The sequence below is a fragment of the Ambystoma mexicanum genome, chromosome 6p (genome assembly GCF_040938575.1).
Source record: "Ambystoma mexicanum isolate Mex_15411 chromosome 6p, UKY_AmexF1_1, whole genome shotgun sequence".
In the NCBI taxonomy this organism is placed as follows: Eukaryota; Metazoa; Chordata; class Amphibia; order Caudata; family Ambystomatidae; genus Ambystoma; species Ambystoma mexicanum.
The window spans coordinates 320634892-320656955 of NC_090935.1; the positions used below are offsets into that span (position 1 = coordinate 320634892).

The 22064-nt window shown below is 45.2% G+C and overlaps 1 protein-coding gene across 1 annotated transcript in view; it reads right to left on the reverse strand.

Moving 5' to 3' along the window:
* Window positions 1-22064, reverse strand: part of MTMR12 (myotubularin related protein 12) — a 1529619-nt gene that overhangs the window by 254944 nt on the left and 1252611 nt on the right. The window contains exon 12 of the mRNA XM_069627080.1: window positions 13776-13846. Within this exon, the coding sequence (XP_069483181.1) occupies window positions 13776-13846 (71 nt within the window). The remainder of the gene's footprint in view (window positions 1-13775; window positions 13847-22064) is intronic.

Genomic DNA, 22064 nt, shown 5'->3' on the forward strand with positions numbered 1-22064 from the left:
GAGTTTGATACAGAGGGCATACCCGGAAAACGTTGTGACACACACCCGCAAGAGAGTGGCAAATACTCAAGAGGGACGTATGCTTGACGCCAAAAGTGAAAGAACCTTTGCACAGACTAGTCTGTGTCACCACGTTTAGCCGCATCAGCAACTTAGTCAAAAGTGCGATAAAAAGGAATTGGCATCTCATACAAAACACTGGGACCCACAAAACACTGGGACCCTGTCCAAAAAACCTTTCTTTGCCTTTAGAAAGAACCAGAACCTACAAGAACACTTGGTCCACACGTACCAATAACTAGCCATATAACCGTCGTTTGAGAGAACTCGGGCCTTCCACCGAATCAAGGACACTACAAATGTCGACAGCGTGTTGCCTACCAATTCACGGAGACCAAACACTCATTTGACTATGGCAACACCCATTGGATTCTCAAAACACACACGAATTGCAATAGCAAGATTGTGATATACATCATTGAGTGCCCATGCAAATGAATTTACGTTGGTAAGACCATAAGACCAGTTAAATAGCGCATCTTGGCACATCGCTCCTGTATACGGCAAAAAGTTGCTGGCAAACCGTTTGTGGACCACTACAATCTTAAACGGCATACTGATCGCGATTTGAAGTGGTTTGTCCTGCAAAAGCTCACCCCCAACAGGAGAGGGGGGGTGGGGACAAACAGCTTGGGAAGTTGGATATACCCCCTTGACAGTGCCCACAGAGGGCTCAATGTGGCGGTGGAGTCTAATAAGCCAGCAGAGCGGACACCATAGGGTCTGCCTAGTGGGGCGAAGACACACAACATGGGGTTATAAATCTTACTCCAGCACAGTAGCGTTGTGCCCGAGTGCACTAACCGTATATATGGGATATCAGTGAATAGGAACAGCAACACCGATTACCCATATGCCACTCTGTGCTCACAATTGCGGTGTACACTATGAAAGTCTCTGGTTTCACCACATTGTGTATGTCTGAAAGTACATGTGTTTGAAATGTATCCGCAAGTAGTGTTGTATCCGCACAGGTATTGTATAATGTTGTGTATAATTATCCCACTACGGTAGTGGAATGCTACATTGCACTAATGATTTATGAGACATCATTGAGCAACACTTATTACCCATTTGCTTACAATTGTAGTGCATACAAAAACCATTTTGTTAAAGTACGGTAGTGATCTGCCACATCGCACAAATGATTTACGGGATATCATTGAATAAGAACAGCAAGACTGATTACCCTTATGCCAACCTTTGCTTGCAATTGTATTACACACAATGACCACCCTGTGATTTACCATATTGTGCATGTTTTAAAATAACTTTTTTAAAAAAATAATTATACACTTGAATGCTCCCCGCTAGGGGGGCGGAAACATGGGTGCAGCCACTATGCTGAATCTGTAACAAATATTAATGTTTATTCAAATCACAAGAATATTTTGTTGTACCCTTCACCATTGGATATCGTATCAATAGAGAGCATTAATGCACTGTGTGACCACCTGCAATCATGCAGTAACCACATTGTGTATGTAGTGTGAAACGGAGAAGATAGGGAACATCAACAGCTATGGGCATGTACTAATACATTATACCTTGGATGTATGCAATCCTGTACATTTGAATGCAACTCCTGCACACATTCAGAGCACTACATATTAGTATGACATCTCTCATGGTCCTGTACACACACTTGTGGGCTCTGTGCGGGCCGGTCTATACATCGCCCGCTGTTCGAGAAGAACCGGCATCTTACTCTACAAGATGGCCATCAGGTTACTTGTGTCCAGTTTACTATGGTAACCATATAAACAGGTCATCAGGTGGAATAGACCGCTTGTTTACTGACACCCAGCGTAGACCTAGGGATACATGTTGCTCCTGGTAAGGATGTTTTATGCATTTGTTGCTGTTTGACACCCATGGGCAGTAGCTTTAGCAGGGCATTAATTGACCGTGTATTCATGGAACTTATGGGTGGGGCACCATATGGGGTGCTGCGGGAGCATTCGAGAGGACTGCATCACTCCCTTCCCCTTCCCTCACGAGTGCCACTTCTGCACATACTTGCCGTATTGATGGGTTTAACCACATTAGATAGCACCACATTAGCCCTGACGTTTGCACAATAGAATGGCAGTTTGTGTGGGGCCCTTCCCGGGACTATAGCAGTACGAGACGCTTGCTCACTATTCTGTGTCTTGCACTTGCATTTACACGCATCATTGGGTCCACCTTGATCCCCTGTGCTTTTGCTTTACAGCGAGCTGGCATGTGCGCACTTGCCGCCCAGCGCATTCAGTTCACAAAATCCAACTGTAGTGGACTCATTGAGCCACGGCTCATCCAGATCAGGTCATTGATCCCGTTGAGCGTCCTGTGAGCATTTCTTCTCACAGACAGCATAGATCATTAATTTACTTTATTACTATTACATTTTGAAACATTTTTCCTGTGTGTTATAGAATATTTGAACACACCTTGTTAACTCGCAACCTATGTGCTAGATTTGTATGAGCACAGTAAGTTCCCCTGCTGGGACGGTGTGAAGCAATTCTTGAGCTAGGGGCAAAATGTATCCGGTTATAGACCCCCACATAGTTTATGTCATTTTCCGTTCAAGATTATCACCAAAGGACACCTCTTGAATGAGACAGCCTAACAATTTACCATCCTGATGAAGGCTGATGTATTTACAGCATTCCATCAATGCTGAAGGGCCAAAACACAGTCATGTTGACAATTCCAATACCACACACTGGTAAATATTCAACGCCAATCAAGCCAATTCATTTGGCATATGCAGTAAGACAATGCTCCATATAATGTCAAAGGGCTGTGTAGCTAGGATCTAATCTTGTATTAGTCCTTTTTGTATCGTTGGTTGTTCTTTATATGCAGGTAATGTATGTTGTTCATTAACCTTCCCCCTCAGGTGCAGCCCATAAAGAGTAGAAGCAGTCGTGGAGGGTAGAGTGCGTGCCGTGACGCCACAGCAAGATTGCAGCTGAAGGAACGAAGAGACGCCGACTTTTGCTGTACAGATGCTGGCTCTGGGAGGGTCTCTTCTTCAGGGACTCTGTGTGCAGAGGACGCGCAGCAGGAAGTGTTTTGTGTAAAAGCTCTCCCCCTGAGGATCATGTTTGCAGAGATTGTGCAGAAGGGAGCGTGAAGTGGGAACGCTCTCCCCAAATCAGAACAGGCCCTAGTGGCAGATGAGCACCTTAATGCCTTGAGGAGCACGAAACGCTCACATTTTGAAACCTGAAGGTGTCTCCCTGACTAGTCTCCGGGTTCCTGTCATCCAGGTTGCCAGGACACGGCCATCGCTGTTCGCTGTTGGATCCAGTTCCTGGGGGTGGACCAGTGCGGGAGGATCACCTGGGTGGGGGTCCTTGGGGAGTGGGACACCGACGGGTGAGACGACGAATCCCATTCCTTCAAACCGCTTTACTCCATCCTACCAGCCCCCTTTTCCAACACAAACACTTTCTTACACCGTAAAAGACAATGAACTGACACCAGAACCGTTTACCTGACATGTCCCAACACAATGGTCAGGCAGAGGCGGGCAATTGACAATCTCACACACCTGATGGTACTTTACCTTCCCCACAGGGATAAAAGGCTGAGCACGAGAGCACACTACGAGCGAGGCCGAACGCACGAGGAAACAGCTACACCAAACCGACAGTTCAAACGGAGGATGATGAAGGGGGAACTGTCCTTGTCCTTTTCAACTCAGACCTTCGAAGCCTCCAAAAAGGGAATTACAAGACCGGGACGTGCAGCTAACGTGTGGAGTGACCAATGTCAACAGTGCACGGGGTCCTTGCTTTGATAACACAGGTGCGGAGGTACTCTGGCTACTGTGGTATAGTCCTTGACTCCTGAAGCAAGGCAAGGCAAGCCAAGCCAGCGGACGCAACACAATCGGCAGTCAGAGGAAGCTGATAGCGAACCGAATAATACTGAGCCCAAGTTTGCAAGTAGCAACATTAGATGAACACATGAACTTGAGAACAAAGAACTTGTGTGTGCTTGACCTTTTGGGGGAAGCCGAGAGAAGGGCCTGCTGCAGAGTGGTCAGGCGCCACAAGGGTGCTCATTCGAAGGACTCTAGCTGGCTCCTTTTTTTGCGTTTAAACTGCAAGTACCAGAAGGCCCCAGGAAAGGGAAGCGTGAGGTTTTGAGTGGTCCTAGAAGGGTCACGTCAAATCCCTTGTGCACTCGAAAGTCTCTAACCGATTGCTAAGAGAAAGCAAAGGGAAGTGAATCCTGCATCGTGAGAATGTAAAGTAAACTGTATATTTGGCAAACGTAAAACAAAGTTTGACGGATGCCTGTGAGTTGGGGTGAAGAGTAAAAGACCTGTGAACACAATGAAGATAAAAGTGAACAAAAGTGAACCCGGCCGAGGGTTGTCTGCAGTGGGAAGTTACAAGCTGCATTTGAAAGGCCACAGTGAACTCAACGGAGTGAGGCCCAAGTTGAAAGAAGGATCAGAGCCCGGCCTTGTCCTGGGCTAAAAACGTGGAGAAGGGAGGCCCAGCCATACCATCCTCACTTATCAGTTTGCAAACACTTCCTTCTTTTCTGGTGAACATTATCCCACACTCTTTTTGTAACTTAGTGGTAAGGATTGGCAATAGTTCTTTTTTTAGTATAGGCCATTTTTATTTGACAAGACGCCACTAGGACTGCCTTATTATTTGATGTTTGTAGCTTGCTCCCATCCTAGATTTAGGTTTAGATTAGTTGCTTATCTCACCCATTATAAAGTTCAATAAACACCTTTGAACTGTGATCACTTGCGTCTGTCTTTACTGTTGCCACCATGATGATTTCCTTCCAAGACGCGCAAGCCAACCCCACTGAGTTCAATTGAATACTGTGAGCCCGGAGCACTCTGTGACCGCCTGCTAACCGAACACGGGCCTTTTGTAGATCAAACTAATGAAAAATAAACTAAGTGGCAGAAAAGTAAATACCATGTGTATCCAACTGGTGAAAAGCTTAGAGATATTTATGCTGAATGTCATGTTTATACGAAGGGGAGGTTTTGGCAGAACCATTGTGACTTTAAAGGTCAGAATAATTGCAAACACTCAAGAACAATATTTCTAAAAACCAACTATTGCCAAAGCCAAAAGAGGGCGATAGTAAATCTAGTTGAAGAGAACCAATATTGCCAAAGTCAAAAGGGGGAAGTTAAGTAATCAACTGTGTATGGACCTTATTGTAAAAGAGAAACAGATGCAATAAAAATAACTGACCTGTATAAGCTCTGACTAAGCCAAATATAAGCAGGAGTGGGAGAAACCCAGTATCAGCACTTGGTTAAAACCAGAGTGGGAGAACAATAGTAGCAGGAAGGCTAGCCTTCTGACAAGTGTTCAGGAAGAGAATCAGGGGAAGGGGAATTCATCCGGATTATAAGGGGGAACAATTACCAGGTCTTACAGACCACTGTTCATTTTTTGTAATGTTTTAACTGCTATGCATTATCTTGTTGAGATTATTGTACATACAAGTGTGAGGGACAGAATCCTTTAGCTTATGTTATAGGTAGGGAAATCCTTGTTAGGTTAGGGACAGTGAGCCATTTATCAAACTCTTCATCTTTTGAAAAACCTTCACCAAGTTGTCCGCCTTTCATTTCTGACTCCTCACTAGTTCCAGCGACAATCAATGTTTGCAGGCAACGACAGGCATCCTTCCAGTCACAGTCACAGAAGCTGCTCCAGGATAGGTCCCCTTGAAGTTTCGGGTAGATGGCGACTAGTGGCACAAGCTGGCGACTACCAATGGTCTGGTCTTCAATTTGGAACAGCAACGGTTCTGGATAAGTAGCCCACAAGAAAACTGGTCAGTCCACCAGGCAGACTACGGACACTTCCGAAGGCTTTCAAGGGCCAGATCCTCGAGAAGGCATTGAGACAAGTTGGTCCCACTAGTCCAAGGGCTGAAGCACTGTTCAGGGTCTTTAGAAATCTGGCAGAGGAGCAGGTCTTCACAGGGATGGACACAGGAAAATCTGCTTGGCAACTTCAGGAGTCGTCTTCGGACCTTCAGTGGGCTGTTCTTTTTGATGTATTTGTGGCTCCAACTTAGATCTGAAAATAGCTGGCCACACACACAAAGGCCCACTAGCAGCAGCTTTCCCAGGCAAGTGCATGACTGCATAAGGACTTTCCTGACATGAGAGCATAGAAAGAAGGCCAATCTACAATATGGCCAAAGAACAACCGAAAAATCTTGTGGAATGCCTATTTTAGGGCACTAGCCACGTTTAGTAGCCATACGCGGTAAGCGCAAATGTGCACACCAAAAATAATGAAACAGTCAAAATGTAACTGCTGCCACCAGCTTGGATTAAGATAAATAATAAAAGTAACCAAAAATCATATGTATAAAAAGATAGGGTGATAGAAAAGTATTCCCATTGCACTGCATTGTAAGATGCTGTGTGCAATGTTAAAAATACAAGATTTCAAAAGGGAAGGACTGATCAGTTTCCCCATAACAATGAGCAAAAGGGAGGGGTGTGGCTTAGCAGCCATGGGATAGGACGTCTCTCTACGAGGCTTCCGCGGATCCGTTAATATCATTTGCACACGCATTTTAAAAGGCAACAAAATCGCACCTGAAATGAAGATTCCTTTGGAGGAACACACAGAGCACATCAGAACCGTATTTTCGGAGGCCCTATGAAGCTGGATGCAAAGGAATAGACAAAATAACTGAGGGAGCCCGACAGCAACGAAAAAAGGAAAAATGGAGGCGCTCATAGAATAAAGGACCAGCGGAGGCTACAGTGTGTCATGATCCGACACTAGCGCATCACAGATCATGACTGTGCGGCCTTGTTGATGGAAAAATCAAACAGAAGCGGCTCATCAACTGATATTGCAGTGAAGCAGTAGTGTCGCCTGCACGACCCCACCGTCAAAACAAGTAGGGAGGAGCAGCCTGAAGATTGCCACTGAAGAGTGACACGGATGAGGACCGTGCAACCCCAGCGCTAGAACGAAGGAGCAGGAGCGGCTCAAAACGAAACACGAACAGTGAACGCGCGGTCCGATTGATGGGACAAGAAGGCTGAGGCAGCTCAGAGACGGACATCGCAGCGCGTGGCCCCAACACTAGAGACAGCAGGAGCAGCCCGGAGGCTGGTATCCTTGCAGACCTGTTGCGCCCAAAGCAAGCGGGCGAAGTCCGTCGCATTGAACACGCAACACTGGTGTACCGGCCCCAGCTCACTCAGTTGCGCGCAGTCCCCCCAGCAGCGCGACAGCTCAGACTGGCAGTTGCCTGATGGGGGAATCTACGGTGCCTCCGCAAGAGAAACACTGCTCCCCAGAACGAACCGGAGCACGGAGCATGGAGACGCTGGGAGCACATCAGTGCGGCTGGCCAAGGAGAGGAGCTGAGAAAGTTGCAGAGAGGCATCGGAGCAGCTCAAAGAGCACAACAAACTAAGTGCCCGATATTCGCATTGTAACACGGATAAGTAAAGAAGTGCCACATGAAACACACACAGCATACACATCACAGTGGCTGCTAGATACACACTTAAGATCAGCCACGGAAGCATTGGAAGTACGCCAACTCTAAGTCAAAGCGGATAATAAGACCTTGAAAGAGCCCACATACTCGAAATCATGGGAAACAGCACCCCAAGTCACCAGAAATGGGCGCATGAATAACAAGATCAAAAGTGGGACACAAAAGCACCACCACCCACGGATACATAGTACTAGCTGAACCTAAAATCGACTAATTGGCAGAATATCCGTGCACAAGAACTTGGAGACGTGTGCACGCGCTAAGCATGGGCCGAAGTGGACGTGGGTCTCAGGGAGGAGGGAACGCTGGCACCAGAACTCTACCCTGAGAAGGGCTGAACAGAAGCGCACCAGGACATAGGGCCGGCACAACACAAGAAGGAGACGCAGCGATCGGCGTCACAGCCAGGTGTCAATGCGAGGCCTCAGACTGCAGAACTGACACTGTGGCGACACAAAAGAGACACATCAAAAGCCAAGTTCGAGCTTCCACAATCAACCAACGCACCTGCACATGCGCTGAGAATGGTGACCCCCTCCAGACTCTGTGATTGTGACAGAGAGCCCTGCAACAAGATCAAACACCGAACGAGCCGGACAAACTGAAAAAGGCAGGCCCCAATTAAGGGGAACCAGAACTTCGGGTAACACTGCAATGGCGTCCAAGCTAACCAAAACAAAAGGAAAGCAGCCAACAATGCACAAGTTTATGGAAACACCACTATCAGCTGACAATCCCAAGAACAGGGAGAAGAACTCGCCAATCGACTCCACACCAGGACATAATGACCAGCAGATCCTTGATGCGATTGCGGATCTAAAAATTAAATGGGAAACTAAACTGGAGACAGCCGTGGCGGAACTCAAAACATCACTGGATCTTAAAATTGGGGCAGAACAAGAAGATGTTAACCTGCTGAGACAGGATGTCAAGAAAATATCGGAGCGCACTGGCGAACTGGAGAAAAAAAGCAACCTCAAACCAGGCGACATGTACTACACACCCCATGGAGATCCACATACTTAAGCAACAAGTGACCAATCTAGAAAACCGGGCGGAGGAAGGACCGAACCCTACAGATTATATTGAGACCATGCTACTGCAAGAAATCGATGGGGGGTGCTCACCTAAGGGTTTGCGGTGGAGAGAGCACACAGAGCCCTTGCGAGGAAACCCCCGCCAGGAACCCCTCCCCTGAGGCCGATAATTGCCAACATTTTGAACTACCGAGATAGGGAGAAGATCCTGGAATTTTTTCGGAAAGGGGGCACGATACAGAGAGCATCTGTGTCAATTATGGCGTACCCGGACTACACACTCCTAGTGCAAAGACGGCGACTGAACTATGTGACAATGAAAAAGAGGCTGAAGGAAGCGGGATTCAGGTACATGCTGATGTACGCTGCGAAACTCAAAGTGCTCCACAAGAATAGGGCATTGTTCTTTGAAACCCCAGAAAACGTGGCAGAGTGACCAGATGCACAGAATTGCCCGTCGGAGAGCGACAAACAAATAGAAGATGGAACATAGAAGTGTGACAGCGGATCCAACGACTGAGGTGCCGTATAATTTTAGACACTGGGACTTGAATATAGGCTAGAACAATATAAATTACATATAAGTCTGGTGCGGCAAAGAATGCAAGGGTGTGCATAGTATATTATGACATAATAGCAGGAGAAACAGCTGACCTAATCCCATACCCCCATGGATAGTTTAGGTAGGTTACCGATAGGGTGGTAACCTCCTGCTGAGTTCCTAGTACAAGCTAGCCGTGAAAGGACTCAATGCGGGAGCGCCTGAGATCCAGGGATGGAGCTGGGCAACAGTTGGGATGGGGAAGGGAGTTTGGGGCATGGGCCTAATTTTAGAGGAGGGGGGGCAGGGGTGTTTGTCCCCCCCAACTTTCATTGCACACCATTTTGTCCCCATTAATTAGGCTGGGGCACCTTTTCTTCAGATGTCATGTCCCCCCCAACATTTTCAGCAAAGTTACTCCACTGGTTCGGGGTGTTAATAGTTAGAAAACAAGCCTACACACGTGCGCAGCTAAGTTAGAAACGGATAATGAGGGGAGTCAGTGGGGGGACAGGGTACGGCTGAAACATGGGAGACCTTAAGATAGTGACCTGGAATGTCAGGGGACTCAACAGTTATTTAAAGAGAAATAAGATCATGATGTATCTAAAGAGATAGAAAACAGATATTGCTCTAATGCATGAAACACACCTCACGAAAGAAAAACTAGAGGTGCTAAAGAGGAAATGGAAAGGAACTCTCATAGGCGCAATGTATTCGGCTTATGCTAGGGGGGTGGTCACTTGGGTGGCACCACACGTTCCATTCCAGCTACTGCAGTCTATGGCCGAGGTAGATGGGAGGATGGTGTCACTGCGGGGATTGATAGAAAACAGAGAAGTATGCATTATTAATACATATGCCCTGAACCAAGACACAGTGGCCTATTTTAAGACCTTATAAAGCAAAATGAGCCCGTACTTAGGGTGCTCGGTTATATGGGGCAGTGATTTCAACTGCATGTTGGACCAAAGAGTGGACAGGTCAGATACAAAATTTGACAAACCTACCCCTGTTGCCAAAGCCCTAAAGACTCTACTGCGAGACCTTCAGTTGGAGGAAACATGGAGGCTGCACCAACCACATGATAGACACTACTCACATTACTCGGCCCCACAAAACCTGTATACACAGCTAGATTACGTGTTCGCCTTGCAGGAGATTACGGGGGAAATAGTGCACTCGGAATATAAAGCGAGGGTCCTTTCGGACCATTCGCCATTGATCTCAACATGGCAAAATGTAGCTCTGAGAGCTAAAATCCCTACTTGGCGACTCAGAGCAGAGGCATTAAAAAATACAGTGTTTAGGGAAGAACTCAGAGGTGAAATTATAGAATTTTCTTTATAAAATAAACACGGGGAGTGTAGAGTCGGCTGGAACCCTATGGGAAGCATTTAAGGTGGTGGTGAGAGGAGCACCTATAGCCAAATCTAAAGGACTGCAGGGAGGTATACTACTGCAATTACAGAACACGGAGGAGAAACTGGAGACAATCATAAGCAGAGGAGGTAACTCCCAGGAGGACGCTGGAAAAATCACCCAGCTGCAGAAGGAATGTATGGGATACTGGGAGAAATTATGCAATTTAAACTATAAGAAATATATAGAAAGGCAACACGCTGAGGGGGATAAGCCGGGGAGATTGTTAGCATGGCTATATAAAAGTGAGACCCCCAGACAAACGATCAGGGCAATACAGGGAGAGGGTGGACAGATACTAGATACTCAAGAAGGTGTGAATGAGTTTTACGAATTCTATAAACGATTGTATGGTAATGCAGGATGCGGGGAAGAGAGTGAGATAGCAGCAACACTGGAGGATATTGGCTTACCGAAAATAAGCGCTGAAGAACAAGAAAGCCTAGAAGCCCCAATCACACTAGAAGAGCTAGAGGGGGTGGTGGAGCAGCTACCCACCAGCAAGACCCCAGGGGCGGATGGACAAAATGTATAAGAAGCAAGTGCTCCCTCCACTGCTGACAATGTTAAACAAAGCATTCAAAATAGGGATACTGCCAGAATCCCTTATAGAAGTGATTATCATCCCACTCCTCAAACCTAACAAGCCATGCACGGACTGTGGGTCGTACAGACCGCTGTCTATGTTGAACCAAGACAGCAAAATACTCACGGCTGTGTTGGCAAATAGAATGAAGCGAGTTATTAACAAATTAATACACCCTGATCAGACCGGATATGTTCCGCATAGGAACATATCCAACAATCTCAGATGGCTCCACCACGTCATAGAACAAACAGAAGGGGCCTCGGGCGAGTTGGCTATTGTATAATTAGACGCAGTAAAGGCCTTTGACTCAGTCAAATGGCCTTGGCTGCTGCCAGCCATAAGGTAGTATGGGTTAGGACCTGGGTACCTGAAGTGGGTGAAATTACTATACAGCTCACCATTAGCCAGAGTCAAAACGGGAGCGATTATTTTGGAGAGATGGCAACTCAGCAGGGGCACCAAATAGGGATGCTCCTGGTCCCCGATGCTGTACATTCTTGCATTAGAACCTCTAGCGATCTATCTGAGACGACAATATGAGGAAGTGGGGATCTACACAAAAGGGGGACTGCATCGAATATCATATGCAGATGACATGTTACTATACTTGCGGTACCCAGAAGAAATTCTACAATATTTCCTAGAAGTGATGGAGTGATTCGCATCACGGCAGGGGTCAAAAACTGCAAAAAGAATGGGGTTTCTATTAAAACTATGGATGGAAAGTTGCAAAAAAGAAAATCCTATCTAACAATGATGGGAGAGTTGCAAAAAGAAAATCTTTCCTAACAATGGTCAACACACTTTCTGCAACAGCTTAATCTGCTCTATCTTTCTGGTCTCTTACAGGTCTGCACTGAGAGTCTGTTACAGCTTTATTTGGAGGGTTGCCTTAGCTATCCGCAGACATCATTCAGCCATTGTTCTGAGTATGTGGTTTTCTTCTAAAACCTAGGTAGAAAGGCAAGCAAGCCTAAAGCTTTCCGAGGCTCACGGAGAGGTAGATGATTTCTAGCACTTAAGGCCAACACTTAGAAGGGCAGCGAGATAGACAGTGTACTGACTGTATGTCAGTACCATGCCATCTTTATGTCCCAAGCTTCCCCCTACTAATCACCTGGTTTCAACATCCTTCATCCCGTGCGATATTATAAGACACCCAAGTCCATGAGTCTTCAGGTACAGAGCTTCTTATCAACACTCTTCTCTACATTACAAGAAATTGTCAAGATCACAGGGTAATACAGAATTTGTATGAATAAAGGCTTGTCAAAACAGAAGAACAATGAACATTTACTTTGTATCTCGCAAAAGGTAGGTATAGATGCGAGTTACAGGTAAGTCAATTGGTTTCAAAGCTCTAATGGGACAATATGGTAAAAGGGTTCACAGTTCACACCCCATAGGTACCAGACATTCATGGTTTATACCAGGCTTTATAGTGTCAACAAGGTAAAGACGCAGATATTCTGGTTATTTGGGAAACTGGGGTCTAGGGGGCTTAATCAGCTGTGCTGTCACATTCAGTGATTTAAGTCTTCTTCCTGGAATTTCCTTAAGGTGTGGATTGATGCCTGAATTGAGGCACCATTCACAACAGGTCATATATGCTTTTGGCTACTGTAACCAACTATGAGACAGACCGCAGCCAGAGCCATATATAGAAACATCCATATCTTAACTCAGTCACTCAAAAGAACACGTTGTGGCTGTTAAACTCTGCACCTGATTTACACTGGGGGTTATATCAGGTTAGTATCAAATAAAGGCTGCCACCAACTAGTGAAGTCCACCCAGTCAACAGTGCAAGGAGCCTAACACAGGGAAAGAGAGCCATGGGGCACCATGACCTTGAAAGCTTTAGTGTCTCTCACAGGCACAATCAATATGAGTGTCCCTGATAACAGATAATATGGTAAAGGTCAGAGAAAATAAATAAAAAATACTTTGGGTATCACGCCAGAAACATAGGATGGTACTTTTGTTCTAGCACAGATTGATGTATTTAGGTTACACATATTGAAGACATTCTAATTTTTGGTGAGTGGAGGAAAATGAGGAAGGTCGATATTACAAGGTAGGGGATTGATGACTAGAGTAAAATAGCCCCAGTGGTGACAACACTTATGGCATATATGAAACAGTGGGAAAAATCAACTCCACATTGGAAAGGAAGGCAAGATTAAAATTGATGCGTTGCAAAGTGCATATACAGATATAGGAAAGAACAATTTAATGAGAAAGGAGTTGAACATCTATTATGGTTAAAAACACCCCAAGATTAGACATGGTCACTATTTAAAGACATAGATGTCCCTAAATCACAGCAGACTATATTATGAAGAGGAAATGGCTAAAATAAATGAATGTATGGAATGGTTTTAAACATTTCCAATAAAGAGGACTGGTTAAACTCTGTGGCGGTGAACAACATTATTTAGTTTTAATACTAGGAGTGAGCCTTCACAGGGAAAGTTAAAAATGTATTACATTGAGAATGCATCAAAGGTAAGTAGGCGTTTATTATATTAACTCCATCAGTAACTGGATATTTAACTGTACATCATAAACACAGTGTCATGAATATGTATCAGTTATTCCTTACCTTTAAGAACAATATTGGTGTTTTCTACTTCCAAATACTGGGAGACTTCTATAGCTTTCTTTAGGCATTGTCTGTTGGAGATAGAAAAACATTGGTGGAGTACTCTAGTTAAATTCATATAACAAAAATTAAGTAGCAGTCAAATAAAACGGTTTACATATATATTGTGAGAAACCTGAGGGCATCCTCACCCCTTTCCCATGGCAATGTCTCCACCAATGTGGCAGGGAAAGGCTGAAGCTAACGGATCCTGACCCTGGGGGTGGATATGCGAGGAAGGACTACCTTGAGGGGGGCGAGGGTGGGCGGTACCTTGGGAAGAGGAGGAGAGATACCCTTTCATAATGAACCTTCCCTTTCCCAAGCCTTTGTAGGCTACTGTCATTCCCTTCCCCATTTTCTCAGTGAGTCACCCACTGACATCCACAAGTTAAATACTGGGATGAGGAAGAGGAAAACAAGATCAATGCATCCTTTTCCCATTGACTCACACAATCGCCTACACAAGTTAGGTACTGGGACGAGGAGAAGGCAAGCAAGAGCAATGCAGAACTCCCAAACATGTAGTGAGCGGTCTCGTGTTCTTTCGACTAATCAATCTTATGGGAGGTTTAAAACTAACATGAACAGAGAGGTTGGTGTCAGCTGGAGTGGTCCATGGACTACTGGAGGAGCGCGGACCCTTACGGGAAGGCAGCGTGGTAGAAGAAGCACTTGAGACCACAGATAGATACAAACTGTATGGGGAAGTAAGCAGAGCTGAGGGTAGCTGGAAGCATCTGTCAGATTGCAGAGAGGAAGCAGTCTTGACCAGGCGGAGCAAGGCCCGAGCTGCAAGGGACGCATCGATGGCAGACGCAAAGCCACAGAGAGCCGCTGCGGAGGAAAGGTGAGGCGCAACAGGAGAGAGAGGGAGTGTGGTGGTCAGAAGCTTCTCTTCATCGTCATGCACAACAACCAGTGAGACAGCCTCGAAAAAGGGGGACATGGCAGACGAGCTCTCAAACTAGTGAGGACATTTGTTTTGGAATCCTGATATGAATGAAAGCCAGTACTTTTGAATACTGATTTGAACAAAAGCAATTACTTTTGGAATACCGAATTAAAGGGAAGATATTAAAGAGAAATTGTGAAACCATTTAAAGACCTCATGAGAAATGGAAAGGGGACTTTTCGGAAATCAGCATTTTCTAAATCTATGAAGGCACTTTATGAGTTGTGAGAACGAACATTGGCAAAAGCGATATGAATGCATGAAAGCAGCAGCAGATGAAAGGTGGTAAAGCAGTGGTACCCTATATACAAGGAACTGATGAGAAGTGTCACGTAATGTGTTTCTGTTGCGTGACCTTTAATGGGTGGACTGTGTGGTCCGACAACTGTGCCTAGACCAAAGATACATACCTGTTGACAAGCCACTGAAATAACAACAGAGAAACCTGTGGTTGATTATAAAGGAAGTTTTGTGTTTCAAGTCAAAGAACGTTTGCTTTGTGAATCCTGTGAAATTTACCTTTGTAAAACCGGTGAAATATATATTTTGGATACATTAAAGAGTGTATTAACTTGAATTGACTTTCACAACAAGCTTTCATGACCGATTAAGATTTCTCTAAGCTGATTTTCTACTGAAGACCCAACCTTTGCTATTTAAATGTGTGCATATTTAAGGGTACCCAAATGCCCTTGCCAGCATGATCAGCTGATGCTGTAGAGGCACATGTGACTGCCCTGATGTCGATACTGTACTCTTTGGCAGCTAACTGTCCAGCACAAATCTTAACACTTTGACAGATGTCCAATGAATAATGTACTGCACAACACAAATAAAGTGTTTCCATGCTACGAGGTTTCAAACACGACAAATGATGTGCTAATCTATTTGTTAATGTTCACACTGTGAAAGGGGCAAAAGCTCTCGTTTGCCATGCATTAGTCCCACCCACTTCTGGCTAATAGTCAATGCCAATCATTATGATGGGAACTACAATGTAGCAGCGCCCACACTGAAATAAAAAAAACAATTGGTCAGGGTAAAAATGGACACCAATTAATTTATTCTTTCCTCAACTTAAACAATTACAACACGATGTACAATATCACATCACATACTTTTCTATCTGCATTGTACCTTTGAAAACTTGTCATTTACCACCGAGTTATGCAAATGCCTACTAAATTGTGAGAGATCACTTATGGCCCTTCCTTTCCTTATTCGGGTGGCCAGGGAAGGGCTAGCACCCTCAGATCCCAACCATGGGGGCAGAGGAACGAGAGAGGATCACCTGGGTAGGGGAGCCCAGGATTATGCTCGGGAGAATACTCCAGGTGAGGCGCGGTATTATACCGTGGAAAGCGAGGAGGACAAATTCTCTGAGGTCTTTATAGGTTGTTCTACATCTACCTCCATTCCACCCAAAGGATATCCCTTACCTATATCCAACGAACCATCCCCATCTGATAGATCTCCCAGAAATCCAAGCTATGTTGCATTTGGAGACCACATCTCTGAGAATCCCTACTTTCCTGTTTTCTACCTGAACACTTCCAATCATTGCAATCCACGTCTCCCTGGTTATTATTTACCAAACTCCCAGTCTGCCGTGACAGAACACTACCGTTCCCACAGCCCCTCCCATTCCTTTCACCAACCCCACAAATCTCCCCTTTCGCACACTAACACTTCCTCACCCCGTAACAGACAACGGATTAACACCAGACCCTTTGATCTGATATGTCCCAACACAAGGGTCAAGCAGAGACAGGTAATTGACAATCACACACACCCAACGGCCCTTTACCTCCCCCCCTCCCACAGGACAATAGGCGGCGCATGAGAGCACACTACAAGCAAGGCCGAACGCACAAGGAAATAGCTACACCGAACCGGCAGTACAAGCAAAGGAGAAAGGCGGCAAGACCTTGTCCTTTTCAACTCACACCCGTAAAGTCTCTGGAAAGGGAATTACAAGGCTGGGGAGTACAGCGGATGTGTGGAGTAACCAGTGTCAACGGTGCAAGGGGGCCTCCCGCGTTTGATAACACAGGCGGGGAGGCATGCTGGCTACCGTGGTACCGTCCTTGACTCCAGAAGCAAGCCAAGCCAGCAGACCTGACAATCAGTGAGTCGGAGGAAGCGGATAGCGAGCTGAATCGCATTAAGCCCAAGGTTGCAAGTGGCAACACTAGATGAACGCAAGAACTGGAGAACTAAGAACTTGTGTGTGCTTGAACTTTTGGTGAAGCCCAGAGAAGGGACAGCTGCAGAGTGGTCAGGCGCTGTAGGAGTGCTCATTCGTAGGACTCTAGCGGGCACCCTTTCTTTTTAAACTGCAAGTACAAGAAGGCCCTAGGAAAGGGCAACGTGAAGGTCGGAGTAGTCCTACAAAGGTCACGTCAAATCCCTTGTACATTCAAAAGTCTCTGGCGCATTGCTAAAAGAAAAGCTAGGAAAAGGGAACCCCCTCGCTCTACCGGAAGATTGTGAATATTGAAGAAGGCGGGAAGTGTGAACCCGACAGAGGGATGCTGAAAGAAATCTAGCGAAAGGGAACCTACGCTTTCTGATGAGTTAACATGAACTATGGTAAAGATGGCTATGTGAGCCCCACGAAGAGGGATGCCAAAGGGAAAGCCAATAATAGTGAATCCCGCATTGTCATAACATAAGGTAAACTGTATATAACAAAGTGAACTATATATTTGGCAAATGTGAACCCAGTTTGAAGGATGCCTGTGAGTTGGGGTGAAGAGTAATACACCCGTGAACATTGTCGACTAGAGGGATCCCGGCCAAGGTTTATCCGCACTGGGAAGTTGTAAGCTGCATTTGAGAGGCCGTAGTGAACCCAACAGAGGGAGGTCCAAGTAGCAAGAAGGATCCGAGCCCGGCGGAGGAAGAGCCAAGGGACGAAGAGCAATCGTCCAAGGTACAAGAATACAGAAGGAACTCTGTTTGTTGTTTTGATTGATCAGGCCTTCCAAGGCAAGAGACTTTGCAAAGAAGATACTTGACCCCTGAAGGTCCTGTTATCATTAAACTGGAATTGTGAGCCTCGTGCTGAAGAGGCCCAGGAGTGTGCTTAGAAGTCCCGCCTTGTCCTGTGCTAAATACGTGGGGAAGGGAGACCAAGCCATACCATCCTGACCTATCATATTGTGAACACTTCTTTCTTTTCTGGTGAACATTATCCCACACTCTTTTTGTAACTTAGTGGTAAGGATTGGCAATAGCTTTTGTTATAGCATATGCCCTTTTTATTTGACAAGACGCCACTAGGACTGCCTTATTATTATTTGATGGTCATAGCCTGCTCTCATCTTAGATTTAGATTAGGCTTTTATCTCTCCCATTATAAAGTTCAATGAACCTCCTTGAGCTGTGATCACTTGTGTCTGTCTTTACTGTTGCCACCATAAGTTCCTTACAGAAGACTCTGACCAAATATATAACAGAAACAAGCCTGACAGCATCCAAGCTTGCAAACTTCTGACACTCCTATAAATAGTTCTGGGGAGTCCTTATGAACACATGGGATTGACAAAGATGGGAAGGAAGACATATGTATTAGAAACATTTAAATTGTTAAGTGGATCAATGCATCGTGCATAGTAAGAATTCAGTAGTGCTAGGAAGAAAACGAGGCTTGCATTCACTGGTACAATACGCTTCATCAGTAAGCAGTATTTTAGCAAGCAGATTCTTTTGATTCATGGCTGAAATTCTCATGGCTATGGGAATGTCCAGAGGATGCTGGAGAACTGGGACAAGTAGTACATTTGAGAGTCATAACTGAGTGTTACTTGCCAGTCACGTTCCAATCTTAAACTATGTGAGGCATTCATCAATTAAGCAGCGGCAGATCAATGATCTCTTCTGGGGAGTCTTACAAAAAGCAACAGACTTAAGTGATTTCAATATTGTGGCATGGATGCTTTCTGAGCAGCTCCTATGGCAAACGCTAACCTTGAACCTCCTGAATAAATCAAGTCCTCTTGGGAATGCAACCATGAAGCGATCACTTATCATTGAGGCCAAATCCTCACTTTATGTAGGAACTGGTCTGGAGCTATATCACTATCTTTAGGAACCAGACTATGCAAGAAGAGACTGTTGCCCTAGAAGATACCATAGGAAGATAGAGGACCTGTGCTTAAGTATAGGTAGGTGGGGGATTAGAGCTAGTGTTCCCCTGCACTGCCAGTGCAGTTTTCTTTGTTACATTGCCTCCATCAAAACACTGTAGATACAACAATTGTGTTTGGATTAATGGAGTAATTCAGGACAAGATGCCAGTACCTGAAGGCTCATGCCAACCATGATGCATGTCCTGGCAGATTAATATTGTTTCAGTACAAGGTTTCATGCTGAATCCCACTGGTAATATTGCTGATCGACTGGGGCATTTGACAGTGCCCTGTGTGAAGGTATCATGAATTAAAACGGACAACAGATTCACTTTTTCTAAAATCAATGGTTTATTTCTTGAATGTCAGGATGGAGTAAGGCCTAACTTCCCCTATGTTAAGTTCAACTTAAAAGTCTGTCTGTTCAAAACCAATACTTGCCCGCACAACTAAAGACTTGCAATGTGTAGAGATGTCAGCAACCAAAGAAACAGCGTTCAAAATAAAGTACTGAGCTTCTTCCAGCTCCTGGCTTTCTCTCAGCTTCCCCTGAGTTCAAATCAGTTCCACAAAAAGGCCTTCAGGGCACCCTTGCCCAAGTTCAACACAGTTCCAAAATCTTAGGCTTGCCTTCCCCAAGAAGGCAGCTCCCCTGGCTTCAAAATCACAGTCAATTCAACTTGCGTAATTCTCAAAACTGATTTCAAATTGAATGTGCAACATTACAGGCTTTTCAAAACTTCAGTTAACTTGCCTTTTCTTTTAGCAACTTGAACACTTGTTAGGTTAAACAGCTTCAGCCTCTTGACATTCCTTGGTTCATGCCAAGTAAGATTACTCGGTTTAGCTGCAGTTGTCAGACCACACGTTCCATCCATCACAGGTCACGCAACCAATAACCCATGGCACTTTGTAAAGTTCATTACTTCTAATTGGACTTCCTTGCCAACACAATTTTCCTTTCTGCATCTGTGTCATTACTCCATATGCACTTCTGTTTCACTTTGACAGTCTTTTGACTCAGCCAACACGTGACTTTCACACACTTCAGTTCATGGTACTTCTTGTTACCACCTTGCTTTTACACTATCCAATAGTCCTCATCATTTTCTTTTCACTTGCTTCACAAGCTCTCATTATGGATTTTCACTTGGTTTAGTACTTTTGCATTGTTCATAAATGCATTTCCTTCAAATTCACTTTGTTCGTAAATGCACATCACTTTCTTTTCACCTTTGCCGTTTTTTCATAACTTATCCTTAGTTCTGTAGAGGAGCAGGTAGATGCATTTTCCCTAGCTCCTGCCCCTCAACGCCGTCATACTGGAACAGCAGGAGAAGGGCTGGATGTGGGAAACCATGGGTTATGCCTATACCGCATCGAGTGTATGAAAGCCGTTATGCACTCAGCCATATAGAATGTACCCGGGCACTGAAAGCGTGGAAGGATGTCGCATGGAAGGATGTCAGAACATACATCATGGAACATTAAGTGAAATCTGATGAGGGCAGAGTGATGTCATGAAGAAGATATATGAACCTAAACTGAAACAATATGAAAATACTTGAAGCACCAAGAGAAATATGTACCTAAAAGTATCATGAATACAAAGAAGATGCCAAAAGGAGCAACATCACCCTGCATAATTGAATCACATAATAGTAAATATAAGGCTGGAATTGACACATTTCTGGTCTCTTCACGTGTGACTCAGAAGTTGAAGATGAGGGCTAGTCATTAGAGCCTCAGACGAAAATAGTGTTGTGTTCACACTCCCTCAAATGTTCCAGCACAGTGAGCAGGCTGAAAGGTCAACTACAGATGGAAGACTTTGGATTATGGCCAACCGATGAAGGATAATGGATTAATTGGGAGAACAGGGAGTAATCTGACGCAATTAAAAAGCACCTAGTTTTTGTTTCAGATACGTGCTTCTAAAGAGACGAAAGTCCAAGGTTGGGATAGCATGCCAACCAATCAGTGGGCCTAAGGAGCAACCTAACATACAATGTTGCATAGACCAATCTGCTGGATTTTGTCTGCTATAATCAGTACTGTATGTATTTAGAGGCCGTTCGAGGCGTGTCCTACAGATAAGGTGCAGCCAATGATGTATTCATTTGAATATGTTCTATATGTAGCTATGTTCCCTTAACCAATCCCTTCTTATGATTGACGCATATTGAAGTATAAGAAATCGGTGCAATCAAGTTAAGGTGCGAGTGTGCATGCATCAGTACGATGCCTGTCAGTTCTCCCTGCTTTATTAAATAAGTAGTACTTTGCCATATTCCTTGAGTCCGTCTGGTTATTTGGTCTTCTACGATCTTTAGTTGCAATTCAATCTAGCACAAAAGACGCTTCAAGGTGCTAGAGCACAGCTCGGTATTCAATAACTCATTAAATATGTTGCATCTTGTTTATTATTCAATATTGTACATTTATTCTCCAGACCCATTCACTATATGCTTTCACTCAAATAGCATTTTCCTTTGCCAATACTAAGCCCCTGTAGAGTGGTCTCTCTCCATCACTCACCAGAGTAATGGCGCTCCTCCGGGTCCGATCGCTTTTCTCTCCGGCTCTCGCTCACACGCCTCACCGGGAGCTCTGGTGAGCTGAGCTCACCTCTTCCGAACCTTCGTGATGTTTTCGGCGGCTTCTTGGCAACATCTGTGTCCCTAAGCTCTAGCGGGGGACACGCGGCTTAGAGCTCTGCAGCGCTCTCGACCCCTTCGGAGTCCTTCCTAGCCTCTGTGACTTTCTTGCACTCCTGCAGCTGTTGGTGTCCCTTTCACAGGCCCTCTCCAGCCTGCTCCGCATCCGGTTGCCGCGTCCTCCTTCTCAGGTGGATCTCTCTTTCCAAACAACTCACTCTTCAATTTCCGCACCTTTCGCCACTCAATTAGCTGCAGGTGCAAGTTTTGCCTGGCCATAATTAAGGGGACATGCCTGCCTCTAGAGTAATAGTCCACAATCCTCTTCCTCCTCCCAGTACCAAAGTGGTGTGCACAGAGGGAAGTGTGCATTACTCTTAGTTGCCTCTTCTTCGTCCCAGCCTTAAAGGGATATGAATATGGGATAGTTGGTGCGTGCGACAGTGGGGAGGATTGATAATAACCTACAAAGGTCTTGCGAGGGTAGGGTGTATTCTGACAAGGG